Source organism: Vicugna pacos, chromosome 30, assembly GCF_048564905.1.
Source record: "Vicugna pacos chromosome 30, VicPac4, whole genome shotgun sequence".
Classification (NCBI taxonomy): domain Eukaryota; kingdom Metazoa; phylum Chordata; class Mammalia; order Artiodactyla; family Camelidae; genus Vicugna; species Vicugna pacos.
The window spans coordinates 16352587-16367834 of NC_133016.1; the positions used below are offsets into that span (position 1 = coordinate 16352587).

At 35.9% G+C, this 15248-nt stretch overlaps 1 protein-coding gene across 1 annotated transcript in view; it reads right to left on the bottom strand.

The window, feature by feature from the left end:
- Positions 1 to 15248, bottom strand: part of DCC (DCC netrin 1 receptor) — a 619636-nt gene that overhangs the window by 33579 nt on the left and 570809 nt on the right. The window contains exon 25 of the mRNA XM_072952215.1: positions 4209 to 4364. Within this exon, the coding sequence (XP_072808316.1) occupies positions 4209 to 4364 (156 nt within the window). The remainder of the gene's footprint in view (positions 1 to 4208; positions 4365 to 15248) is intronic.

The window sequence follows — 15248 nt, forward strand, 5'->3', positions numbered from 1 at the left end:
TGAAATATTTCTGAGTAAACCCAATTTCTCATATCCTGGATTATCTTTAAAAGACCCTAGAGAAAAATTCATGAACTTCATTGTGCTGATTTTATTGAGGGCAAGTCCCATTCGTTAATTGATTTCCAAATTCGGGGAGAGGTGAGACAGAAAAAGAACATGGATAAAGTTTTCTCAGTAACTAAGACGATGCCGACACTGAAAACAATAGTGGAAATCATCAACCTTTCTCTAGCACCTGTTTCAAAGATGAGGAACTGGGGGCACTGATTTTATAGTGATTTGTAGAAATGAGACCTCAAGATTGTTATTTGAGGTTTTCAAAATATAGCACCGTTCCTTGTTCCCCAAAGTACAGTTCCTTTGCCTCTTGAAGCTAAGAGCAGAACTGCAGTATACCGGTAGAAGACGAGGGACTGGTCCATCGCGACTGTACAAATCGTTATCTGTGGATCACCGAGTATGAGTAATGCAGATGCGCTAACCCTGTGTCTTTCCTCTCCTTCTGGGCAGGGAGGAATTCAGCTTTCTTCGTGAGTTCAGAGAGCAACAGGTCTTCAGGGGCAGGGTTTTAGTGATTCATCTCTCGTAAAACTCCAAAGTCTTTCTGATAACTTTGGGGGAAGGAGAGTTTCCACATTTTGCACAGTCAAATTTTCTTTTCCTTTGTGTGCCTTTTGCTGTTTTTCAAGGTGACTAATAAGACATCTCCAGCCAGAGACACGTAATGTTTTCTGCTTGAGAGAGAACAGGGCTGTTCAGTGTTCTCCAAGGCACTTAGAAACCAATACTGAATGGCTGGGAGTTAACTGTTTCCGACAGTAATTTAGAGGATATTTAGTTTCCTAGAAAAGAGGGTGCTTATTCTACTTTCTCCTTTTCTAAGCCATCCCCTGGAAACACATATTAGTTCCTATTCCTTTTACACTGCACATAGCTTTGCTCGAAAAACACCTGAAGAATGGCTGAATACATATTTTAAAAATCTATGAAATCTTGGCCAGGAGCAGAATGTCTATGCCTTTTGATTTTAGATGAGGGTCAGGAATTACTAAGCTAGGCCTTCTGTTAAGAATCATTTATTTACATACCTTTATATAATAGTTACATTATCTGTTTTACATTTGCATTATATGTTATATAATAGTTATAAAACTGAATTTATTTAATCATCCTTACTTTTAAATAAATGAACAAAATAAAAACTTGACTAAGGAGACTAAATCTATCTGTTTATTAGTTTGGAGGAATTTTTTCCCTCGAGTTTTTGTACACAACTCTATTCTGCAGACATGATGTGCAGTGAGAAAAAGGAAAATAAATCTAATTCTCTCTTGGCAGATCTTTGATGCCTTTTAATTCTAACCTTGCTACATCTAGATGATTTATGATTTCTTAGAGCTGTCCCTGCTGGGTTAGAAAAAATATAGCTACCCCCAGAAATATATTTTATTGCTGTTACCATCTTATCTGTTACGAGACAGCCTATCTCACAGGAGCTGCTGAGTCTCCTGTTCTTAACTAAGAGAAGAATGCCATAAAATCGATTTTAAAATGCTGTGCTTGAAGGAAAAAAAAAGTCAAATGGCATAGGAAAAATCACCAGGGTATATGTAATAGCTTGAGAGTCTCTCTCCATGTCTACTTCTCTTAAAACGAATCAGGATACAAAATCAATATTCAAAAATCAGTTGCATGTCTATATGCTAACAACAAATTATTAGAAAGAAAAATTATAAAAACATTCTCTTTTATAATAGCATCAAAGAGAACAAAATACTTAGAAATAAATTTAGCCAAGGAAGCCAAAGAACTCTACACTAAAAACTACAAGATTTGATGAAAGAAATTGAATAAGCCATAAAAAACCTAAAAAGACATCCCATGTTCCTGGATTGGAAGAAGGTCATATTGTTAAAATTACTACCCAAAGCCATCTATATGTTCAATGCAATCCCTACTAAAATTCCAATGTCATTTTCACAGAAATAGAAAAAAAAAACCCTAAACTTTAAATGGAACTCTGAATAGCCAAAAACAATCCTGAGAACAAAGCTGGGGTCATCATAGTTCCTGATTTCAAGCTATTCTACAAAGCTGTAGTAATCAAAACAGTATGATATTGGCATAAAAACAGACACAGACACCAATGGAACAGAACTGAGAGCCCAAATATACCCCCACATATACAGTCAACTAATATTTAACAAGGGATCCAATTATATACTCTGGGGAAAGAACAGTGTCTTCAATAAATGATGGTGGGAAAACTGGATAGTCACATATAAAAAAATGAAACTGAACTCTTATCTTGCACCATATGCAAAAACAACTCAAAATGGATTAAAGACTTAACACCTGAAAGTATAAAACTCCTGGGAGAGAACTTAGACATTGGTCTTGGCAGTGATTTTTTTTTTTTAATTTGACACGAAAAACAGAAGTAATAAAAGCAAAAATAAGCAAGTGGGACAACATCACATTAAAAAGCTTCTACACAGAAAAGAAAACCATTAAAAAAATGAAAAGCTAAGGGGAAAAAATACTTACAAATCAAATATCTGATAAGTGGTTAATATCCAAAATGTATCAAGAACGCATACAATCAACAACAGAAAGACAAACAATCTGATTAAAACATGATCACAGGAACGGAATGGATATTTTTCCAAAGAGGATATACAAAAGACCAAACACACATGAAAAGGTGCTCAACATCGCTAATCATTAGGGAAACGCAAATCAACACCATGATGAGTTGTCACCTCACACCTGTTAGAATGGCTAAAATAAAAAAGACAAGAGATAAGAAGCATTGGCAAGGATGTGGGGAAGGGAACACTTCTGCACTATTGGTGGAAATTTAAATTAGTGCAGCTGTATGGAAAACAGGATGAGGTTCCGTAGAAAATTAAAAAGTAAACAATCATATGATCCAGCCATCCCACTTCTGGGTAGAGCCAATGGAAGTGAAGACAGGATATCAAAGAGATATCTATATTGCCATGCTTTTTTTCAGTATTATTCACAAGATCCAAAACATGGAAACAGCTAAGCTTTTGTCAAGGATGAATGGATAAAGAAGTTGTACTATATATCTACGTATCTATCTATATCCATCCATCTATCTGTCTACACATATATAATATTGGTTGGGGGGGGTAGTGGGTTTATTTTTAGAGGAGGTACTGGGGATTGAATCCAGGACATCATGCTTGCTAGGCATGTGCTCTACTACTTCAGCTATACCCTCCCTTGCACATATATAATATTATTCAGCCATGAGAAAGAAGGACATCCAGCTCTTTGCAATAACATGGATAGACCTTGAGGACATGATGCTGAGTGAAATAAGCCAGACAGAGAAAGACAAATACTATATGACATCACTTACATGTGGAATCTAAAAAAGCCAAACTCATAGTAATAGAGACTAGAACAATGTTTACCAGCGGCTGGGAGATGAGAGAAAAAGGGAACTAGTGTTTAGAGTACAAACTTCCAACTATAAGATGAGTAAGTTATGGGGATCTAATGAACAACATAGTGATGATAGCGAATGATACTGTATTATCTTGATACACTTGAAAGTTGCTGAGAGAGTAGCTCTTAAATGTTTCATCACAAAAAATAAATGCTTATTATGTGACATGATGGGGTGTTGGTTAAGGCTACAGTGGTAATCATTTTGCAGTATGTAAGTGTATGAAATCAACACATTGTACACCTTAAATTTATACAATGTTATATATGCTAATTATATATTGTTTCATCCAGGTATTGGTTCATCAGGAATCAATGAGACATCTTGAATTACAACCAACAGACACTTAAATAAGAGTATGTTGGAGGACAGTCACTTGCTTATTAACTTTCCAGTTAAGAGAACAAATTAATTGCAAGCACCCATTACATATTAATTACAAGCATCACTGTTTTACTGAACCAGTTAACCTTTGTTTCCCCCACAACTGCCCATATTGTCAGTGCAATGGACAGTGGAAACATTCCTAGAGAAACAGCCCAAAAGTGTGTAAGCAAAGTCCAAAAAACTGACCATGCAGGAAAAGACAAGTCTAGGACCCAGGCCATAGGTAAATCAATCTTTCCAAAAGATAAGAACATAAAAATGCTACGCACTTGACAAGACATCCTTGGTACTACTCATTTGTTCTTAGTAATAAGAAAGGAAAACGCAATATACTGACTTTTTCCTGCTCCGAAACCTCGGTCCACTGACAGTGTTGGGAACGGCACCGGCCGGAGGCTGAACTGCGGGTGGGGGTATCCACATGTGGGCGATGGAAGGATTCCTGGGTACTGGGCACTTTCTAGGGTTGGCACAGGGATGGCACTCACGACAGCTGCAAAACAAAGATATTATCATTGTTATTTTAAATCCTATGTATTCACCTAACAAGCAAAAAGGAAATGACTAAATGTTCATATCTTCAAACCCATGCACATTCTTCATGGCATCACGTAGTTTCCTCTCTTTCCAGAAAGTCCCTTTCTTACTTTTGAAGAGACAGCTCACTCCTCAAACATCTTACTAGGGAGCAGTACCCTGAGGTTTAAAACTTTCCATAGTTTCAAACAAAGAAATAATCTGCCACCATAAAGCCACCTTAAGGCTTCCTGGTTTTACTTTAGTTTAGTTTAGTTTTTGTCTTATTCTTTCTCTTAGGCAAGAATGATGGCATGAGAAATAATGGGTTGTTCAGAAATGGAATACATTATAGAAAATGAGCTGAGGAAATGGGAATTTTCTGTTAATCCTGTGAAAGGAGGTAATGCTTTGGAGATCTACAGTCTGGAGAGAAAACAGCAGGGTATATTCTAAATAATTGCACTAAAGATTTATATTTAAATAGAAAGAAAATACTTTCAAACAGGCAGAAGACCGCAACTTATTGACACATTCATTGAAATGCAACTAAATGTTTTCTGGGAATACCAGGCATTTTTAAAAGTTACATTGCCTTAAACCCACAGACAGTATCTTACAAAATATTTTCTATGTTTAGTGAGCATTGTTCCATTCCATTACTCAAATACCTGTTGAATTATACCATATTATGGAATATTTACTCTAACTGTAGTTTATCTTCCTCTTATAAAATGTTTAGTATTCCTTATCTCTTATTAACAAAAAATAAAATTTAAGCTAGCTACTGGAATGATCAATTTCACTATTACATTCCTGTCTATTACATTAATACAGTTATTTCTATTATACACATGGTTTTTTATTTAATTACACCCTAATGCCAATTACTGGAGTTCAGCATGCACAGCAATGCACATTTACCAAAGGAATTTTTTTAAATCTCATTCCTCTTATGTAAGTAATTTCATCATCAAGATACAGATTCTATTGCATTACTGTTAGTTAGGGGGATATTGATGGGAATACAGTCATAGTTGGAGATTTTAACACTGCATTAACATCACTAGACAGATCTTCCAGACAGAAAATAAACAAGGCAACAGAGAAATTAAATAATACAATAGAAAAACTAGATTTGGTGGATATTTTCAGAGCATTACACCCCCCAAAAATAGGATATACATTCTTTTCAAGTGCACATGGAACATTTTCCAGGATCGATCATGTACTTGGGCACAAAAGAAACCTCAACAATTTTAAGAAGATAAAAATTATCTCAAGCATCTTTACTGATCACAATGCCATGAAACTGGAAATCAACAACAGAGAAACAAAGGAGAAAAAAAGGAAAGCATGGAGATTAAACAATATGTTATTGAAAAAACAATGGGTCAATGAGGAAATCAAAGCTGAAATTAAAAAATACCTTGAGACAAATGACAATGAAAGCACAACCACTCAAAATCTATGGGACACAGCAAAGGCAGTGCTAAGAGAGAAGTTTATAGCGATACAGGCCTTCCTCAAAAACGAACAATCTCAAATAAACAATTTAACCCACCAGCTGAATGAATTAGAAAAAGAAGAACAAAAAGCCCCAAAAGGCAGCAGAAGGAAGGAAATTATAAAGATCAGGGAGGAAATAAATACAATGAGATTAACAAGACCATAGAAAAAAATCAACCAAACCAAAAGCTGGTTTTTTGAAAAAGTAAATAAAATCAACAAACTTCTGGCCAAACTCACAAAGAAGAAAAAAGAGAGAGCACAGATTAGCAAAATAAGAAAGGAAAATGGAGAAATTACAACAAACAAAATAGAAATACAGAATATCATACGAGAATATTATGAAAAACTATATGGAACCAAACTGGATAACCTAGAGGAGATGGACAAGTTTCTGGAAACATACTGTCCACCAAAACTGAATCAAGAAGAAACTGACCACTTGAACAATCCGATCACTAGAAAGGAAATAGAAATAGCAATTAAAAACCTCCCTACAAATAAAAGTCCAGGACCGGATGGCTTCACAGGGGAATTCTACCAAACATACAAAGAACTCATACCAGTCCTTCTCAAACTCTTCCAGACGATTGAAAAGGAGGGAGTACTCCCAAACTCATTCTATGAAGCCACCATCACCCTGATACCAAAACCAGGCAAAGACACTACAAAAAAAAGAGAATTATAGGCCAATATCACTGATGAACACAGATGCCAAAATCCTCACCAAAATATTAGCAAATAGAATCCAACAACACATAAAAAAGATCATACATCATGACCAAGTGGGGTTCATCCCAGGGACACGAGGGTGGTTCAACATACGCAAATCAATCAATGTAATACATCACATCAACAAGAGAAAGGACAAAAACCACATGATCATCTCAATAGATGCAGAAAAAGCATTTGATAAACTTCAACACCCATTTATGATAAAAACTCTTGCCAAAGTGGGTGCAGAGGGAACATATCTCAACATAACAAAAGCTATATATGACAAACCTACAGCCAGCATAGTACTCAATGGTGAAAAACTCAAAAGCTTCCCACTAAAATCTGGGACAAGACAAGAATGCCCACTATCACCCCTCCTATTCAACATAGTCCTGGAAGTTCTAGCCACAGCAATCAGGCAAGAGAGAGAAATAAAAGGGATCCAAATTGGAAAAGAAGAGGTAAAAGTGTCACTATATGCCAACGACATTACTATATATAGAAAACCCTAAAAGGTCTACACAAAAACTACTAGAGCTGATTGAAGAATTCAGCAAGGTAGCAGGTTACAAAATTAATGTTCAAAAATCAGTTGCATTTCTTTACACTAACGATGAATCAACAGAAAAAGAAAGTAAAGAACAATCCCCTTTAAAATAGCACCCAAAGTAATAAAATATCTGGGAATAAATCTAACCAAGGAGGTGAAAGAATTATACACAGAAAACTACAAACCATTGATGAAGGAAATTAAAGAAGACTTTAAAAAGTGGAAAGATATCCCATGCTCTTGGATTGGAAGAATCAATATTGTTAAAATGGTCACACTGCCCAAGGCAATCTACAGATTTAATGCAATCCCTATCCAATTACCCAGGACATATTTCACAGAACTAGAACAAATCATAATAAAATTTATATGGAACCATCAAAGACCTAGAATTGCCAAAGCATTACTGAAGAGAAAGAAAGAGGCTGGAGGAATAACTCTCCCAGACTTCAGACAATACTATAGAGCTACAGTCATCAAGACAGCATGATATTGGTACCAAAACAGACATACAGACCAATGGAACAGAATAGAGAGCCCAGAAATGAACCCACAAACTTTTGGTCAACTCATCTTCGACAAAGGAGGCAAGAATATACAATGGAATAACAGTCTCTTCAGCAAATGGTGTTGGGAAAACTGGACAGCAGCATGTAAAACAATGAAGCTAGAACACTCCCTTACACTATATACAAAAATCAACTCAAAATGGATCAAAGACTTAAATATAAGACAAGATACAATAAACCTCCTAGAGGAAAACATAGGCAAAACATTATCTGACATCCATCTCAAAAATTTTCTCCTAGAAGAAATAAAAGCAAGAATAAATAAATGGGACCTAGTGAAACTTACAAGCTTCTGCACAGCAAAGGAAACCAGAAGTAAAACAAGAAGACAACCTATGGAATGGGAGAAAACTTTTGCAAATGAAACTGACAAAGGCTTGATCTCCAGAATATATAAGCAGCTCATACGACTCAATAAGAAAAAAATAAACCCCATCCAAAAATGGGCAGAAGACCCAAACAAGCAATTCTCCAAGGAAGACACACAAATGATCAAAAGGCACATGAAAAAATGCTCAATATCGCTAATTATCAGAGAAATGCAAATCAAAAACTACAATGAGGTATCACCTCACACCAGTCAGAATGGCCAGCATTCAAAAATCCACAAATGACAAATGCTGGAGAGGCTGTGGAGAAAGGGGAACCCTCCTACACTGCTGGTGGGAATGCAGTTTGGTGCAGCCACTGTGGAAAACAGTGTGGAGATTCCTCAAAAGACTAGGAATAGATTTACTGTATGACCCAGGATTTCCACTCCTGGGCTTGTATCTAGAAGGAACCCTACTTCATGATGACACCTGCACCCCAATGTTCAAAGCAGCACTATTTACAATAGCCAAAACATGGAACAGCCTAAATGTCCATCAACAGGTGACTGGATAAAGAAGAAGTGGTATATTTACACAATGGAATACTACTCAGCCATAAAAACCGACAGCATAATGCCATTTGCAGCAACACGGATGCTCCTAGAGAATGTCATTCTAAGTGAAGTAAGCCAGGAAGAGAAAGAAAAATACCACATGAGATTGCTGATATCTGGAATCTAAAAAACAAAAAACAAAAACAAACAAACAAAAACAAAGCATAAATACAGGACAGAAATAGACTCATAGACACAGAATACAGACTTGTGGTTGTCAGGAGGGTGGAGGGTGGGAAGGGATAGAGTGGGATTTCAAAACTGTAGAATAGATAAACAAGATTATACTGTATAGCACAGGGAAATATACACAAAATCTTACGGTAGCTCACAGAGAAAAAATGTGACAATGAGTGTGTATATGTCCATGTAAAACTGAAAAATTGTGCTGACCACTAGAATTTGACACAACATTGTAAAATGATTATAAATAAAAAGTGTTAAAAAAATAAAATATTTTAACTTAAAATGCAGATTAATTAGATTATACTTTAAATTAAATGGACTGCTTCTAGTAAACTAGCTTTTAAAACTGCATTCCAGAATTGATTTCCCAATATATTTGTAACACTCCTTGAAGCGCATCTTAACATGTTTATTTAAATTGAAAAATAAAGTCAGATTTTTTTCAGATAAAAAGTTTGATTGATTCGACAATGAGGATTAACTCTTTTTTAAGTATGTTAAATTATGGGTGTTTTATGTGAATTGAATAAAAATATGTATTAAACATTTACTAGGATAAAACATTTAAAAAAATTATGTTAGTAAAGATATGTGATGTTTCAATGTTTCTAATCCTGCCTCAGCATATTGTACACACAAAGTATCTCTAAGTGAAAAAAAATTTGCAGGTGTTATTTTATGATTACTTTGCAAGTCTTGGTAAAGCTTTTTACAGTTATATCTCCTAGACAATTAGAAAGTAAGTAACTTGAATGAGTAACAAATACTTTTGAAAGGTGGTTTCTAAAGCTTTTAATTCCCCCCAAAATTGAAGGAGGGCATTATCTAGTTGTTATTTGAAATATTATTAAAAATAGCTTTGTTCACAGAGTAAGTTTTGACATGTAATTGGAAAGTTTAAATCATTGAATAATTACTACAAAAATCTCTCATAATTGTACAAAAAAGCTTCATTCATGTCATTAAGTGATAGAGTTCTAATAAAATTTTGCATACAATTGTGCAGAAATACTAATTGTAATGTTAACACAATACTGAAAAAAATAGCAGTTAAAGACCTGTGGTTATCTAAGTTTATAATACAAATCTAACACCTCGGTTTATAAAAATATTCTGTTTCAAAGTAGTAAGATTGATGACCAACGAAAGATAATCACAGAAACAGATGACATTTGTATATTATTCTGTGGGGACAATGAATTGTAGGTACTAGTTCACGGAAAAAAAGAGTGATACAAATTTCCTCTGTAACAGAGGTGCTTTCTCGTGTATTTTCTAAATGGATGATGGTGGTTATCAAAATGCTATGATATTTTTATGTTTCTGGCTTTATTTAAAAGAGTGTAATACCAGAACAATTACATTGTTCACAGACATTTAACATAATATTTTAAATGTTAAATTAAAAATATGTGCAATGATACAAAGCTTTTATGAATTATTTTGGGGAGGATTTAAATAAAAAAAATTGAGACTAAATAGTATATGGTACCACACATAAGGGTGATTTACAAACAAAAACATATTTTATAAAGCTGTGGCATACAGACACAGAAACAGACTCCAGAAAAAGGGAAAGAAATACAATGACAAGGAAATTTTTAAAAAGAATCAGAAATTCAAGCCAGACACCAGCCCAAATAATTACAAATTCCTTAAAGAAAAAGGTTATAATTTTGTCGTTTTTGTGTTTGTCACAGTGCAGTGCTAGAGATATACTTCACATTTTTCAAGGGAGTTAAGAAGAAGGAGTTTCTAGAACTAATATTAGAAATCTGTCATTTTAACCCACTGGAGATTTTTTAAAGTGGTCTGATGTATTATTTCGTCTCCTGGTGTGTATAATTACTGTACTGGTAGTAGTAATAATAATAATACTAGCAATAATAGATTTGAACACATCGTAAATAAGAGCTGTATAATAACATCAAGTCTGTATTCATGTAACTCAAAATCCCAGTGGCTGAAGCAGTCACTTTAATGAATTCACACATCTTACTGATCAAAATGAGATCGCTGCATAGTCATTAAGGCTGACTGCCAAATTGCAAAGCCTTCCCTGTGTTGACAACTTTTTCTCATAAATGCATGTGATGACAATAGTCTCCCTTAGATACAGAAGGCACCCACTTTACAAATCGTGCGTGTTTTAATCAATATCGTTATCTGGATTTAACCAATATTTTATAATACACCTAGAAAAAGAACGTCATAAATATCTCCTGGTTGGAGCTGAATACATTTGAATAGAGAAACATGAAATAATTTGGCAAGTCACAGGTTCTGTATAGTTAGAGAGCTGAGAGAACCCAAGAGACTAAATTTATATTTCAGTTCTAAGTCTTTCATTCCCAAAGAAAAGAAATTTTACTTTCTGTGAGTTCTGCCTTTTGACTACTGACCTGGGTACAAAAGGTTTGCAAATAATACAAGGTTTTTTTAGAAACCAGAGATCTGTTGTATGTGTCTGCATCTCGAAGCTGCCCATGGTTCTGTTCCCTGACATGAAATAGAATGGTCAGTATTCCAAAGCTTTGGTTTTGAAGTATTTTGATCCGTGATTCTTTCCTAAAAGGGCACGGACGTCTGTACTTACTTATAAAACTGTTGTTGCAAAACTAATCATTCTGAAATAAGTTGGACCCAGCACCGTATATTAAAGTGCATTTTGGTATTTTCCCTCAGATGTCAGTTTTGAGAGCCACAAACACATGCGTACGTGCGTGTGCACACACGTACACTCACTACAGTTCAAGGCAGTTACCACACTGCTATGTTTATGTAAAACAGCTGAGAGAGTGATACCACCAAGCATTTTCAATAAATCTCTGCTCTGTGGCCAAATATGACAAGAAATCTGTCCTGACACAGCTTGCGGACAACAGAATTTATATCTCACCCTGATGCATGAAGATTTCTCAAGTGGAAATTCCCTCACCAAATTACTTAGTTCCCTGAACAGGGCACACTGATATTCAAAAACTTCTTATAACATTCTTAAAAATTGTTAGCACTAAATGTGACCTATAGGAAATCTAAAGTAGAGATTTTATTTTTAAAGCTATGATTGTAAAAAAAAAAGGCCCTCTGGATATTTCTCAACATGATACTTGACAGAACTGAGAGATTTGTTGAAGAGGAGAGGTAGACAAACATAAGAGTGAAGATAAGAATATTTGAAGTGCAAAGAGTTTAACTGAAATGATTTCTCAGTCTGCCTCTCTTTACCGTCTCTTTTCTGTAATGACTTACAGGTCATCTGGACTATTTGGAAATTCAGTGGCCAGCACCCTTGATAAATATTCTTACCTCCTTCACATTTTCAAGTGTCCTTTGACGAGCAATTGTCACTGACTGGCATCTGCACGTATCCACAACCTCTATCAAATTCCCTTTTAGGAAAATAGTGAGCCATTCGCAACTATGTGTTCTATAGTTGTTCTTAACATAGTCATAAGGAGCCCAAGCATGAAGGTCAGACGGCCTGGGTCCATTACCTAGTTCTGTCACCTGGTGGGAGTAAGTGTCACAGTCAGTACCTAAGATGCCTTCCCATGATTCCCTCAACACGATATTCACATCCTGGTGGAGTTCCCTGCCAGGTTCACCGGGGTTGGTCTGGTGACCAACAGGATGCAGCAGAAAGGATGGTATGTCACTTCCAAAATCAGGTCACATGAGATGCTCCTCACCCTTTGTGCTCTCCCTCTCTCTCTGATTACTCACTCTGGAGGAAGTCAGAAGTCCTATATGGAGGGCTCTGAGCCAGCACTGTGTATTCCTGACCCTCAGAAGCTATTGCAAAAAAAAAAAAAAAAGACTGTTTTATATTGCTACATTTTGGAGCTAATTTGTCAAGCAGTAGTTGGTAACTGTACCTTGACTTGAGAGGATATATAAGGTCTATTTCTTAGTTTCCTTATGTGTAAAATGGTGATGATCACAGCACCAACTGTGGCTGGGAGGACTAAAGAGATCACCCAGACAGAAGTGCAGCAGAGCGAGGAGTCAGGAGTCAGCACGTCAGAAATGCTGACTATTGACATACATCTACCGAATTCCAATAGATCTGGCCCAAGACTGAGCTGAATACCGTTTAACAGAAAATATTGTTTAAATCACCATTCTTATGTCTTTGACCTTGATTATGTGATGATTTCACAGGTGAATGCATATGTCTAAACTTATTAGATGGTATACATTAAATATTTAGTTTTATATATATCAATTATATCTCAATAAAATTGCTAAAAAATAAGTTTAAAAGTTTTAAAATATGATCCCTTAAAATATAAGCTAATTTTTTCACAGAGATACTGAAAATTATTATCATTAAAACATAGTTATATTTTAAAACTGCTGTCTTACACTTTTAAAAAGAGTGCAATACATTAAGATAAAGGCAACTAAATAAGTAGTGGTTTTTAACTCAAATTTGAACCTGGGGGTTATGGCACTGTAAGATTTATGAGATTAGAAAAGAAAGCTCTTTCTCTGAAGGAGGAAAATAACAGGAATTATGATTATAAAACCAAATCTGGGCTCCAACTCTGGTTCTGTCATTTATGAGCTAAATGGAAGGCCCTTAGTTTACCTAAGTCTCGGAGACCCATTTTTTATGTGGTTTCTACACACTTTACAAGATGAGATATGATGTGGGGATGACCAGACCAGTGACTGCCACAGGGTGGCTATGAAAATTTCCTAAGATTAAATGGAGTTCAGAGTGAGCAGGGAACTTTAAGACCCTGACAGCCTCCTACAGCCTTCACTCACTTCTACTTCTCAACTGAGGTCTTCTCACTTGAAGTCCAGAAATCTGAAATAGCTGTGAACATCTGAGTACAAATTCTGACCCCATGAGCATCAGACAGATGGGACCACAGGAAAGGGAGACTCTGATCTGGGTCCAGAGGAAGCCTTTGAGAGGAGCTTCCTTCTCCGATGTATCACACTGCTTCCTTCTCTGCAGACCAGTGACTTTCCCAAGGCACCGTGAGCCCATCTTTTGTAAGTTACCCCAGACCACGCAAAAGACTTGACTCAGATGAGAAAGGTCCTGGAATAAAAGATAGTGCGTTTTGTTGTAGAACTTCCTTAATTCCTAACGTCTTAGAGAGAACTGGGCAGCAGAAACCTAGAAAAAGCCAGGGGTCTTTCAGACCCATCCACGTTGCTGCAAATGGCAGTGTTTTATTCTTTTTTAAGGCCGACCTAGAGAATATTACACTCAGTGAAATAAGTTAGACAGAGAAAGACACATACTATATAATATCACTTACACATAGACTCTAAAATAACACAAATGAATCTATATACAAAACAGAAACAGACTCATGGAGAAAACAAACTTATGGTTACCAAAGGGGAGAAGGAGGGAGGGAGGGAGAAATTAGGGATATGGGATTAACAGATACAAACTACTACACATAAAATAGATAAAAACCAAGGATTTACTATAGAGCATAGGGAATTATATTCAGTATCTTGTAATGACCTATACTGGAATATATTCTGAAAAAATAACTGAATCACTTTGCTGTACTTTGCTGTACCCTTGAAACTAATACAATTAGTCAACTATACTTCAACAAAAAAAAAAGCAAGGGATTTTTATTTTTCATATTGCTCTAAAAAACCTTTCTAAAAGCTATGTTTGTATTCCTTTGTACTCCATCATCCAAAATTCTTTCCTTCCACCAACTCTTCGTCAGCTCCCTTCTGGATTATCTCTGTACCTCTGATAATAAAGCTATTTGCTTTCTGCCTTGGAAAATCATTCCTAAAAACACAACTCTGTATTCTCCATAGGCACCTTTTTGAGCTTAAAAGCCATACCTTAACCACATCTGCCCCATCCTACCAACCTAATGGTTTTGCTAATCCAGTAAAATTACTGATCAATTAATTTTATTTAAAAAATACCAAGAGGCAACCTTTGTGTCTTCAACCCTCAGTCATCAACAACTGTTACACAAAGTCCAAAGGCATTTACACAGCACTGTGGGAGCTACAGAGGCACATTAAAAGATAAAAATTAAAACGACCTCCTGCAGAAACTCATAGTTAAGAGGAGGAATTAAGTAGGACATTCAAGATGCAAAGATAAAGACTTAAGAACGTTATCAAATTATCATGTAGAATCATGCATTAGGTAATGAGATCATCTCTAAAGCTAATTTAAATGAGCTTTGACCTTTCTGCTCCTTGACACGCCACTGCTGCCACAGTTCTCAGCAGTGGAAAATCTGTGTGCATTGGTGTTTATGGGCAAGTTGTTTGCACTTATTACTCCTAAGAAAGCATTCTCAATCACAGCGGGCGTCTGCAAGGGCTGCAGGTGAGGGAATGGAACGCCCAGCTCCAGAAGCCTGTGGAGCTGGGACCAGGCTTAGGGCACCGGCT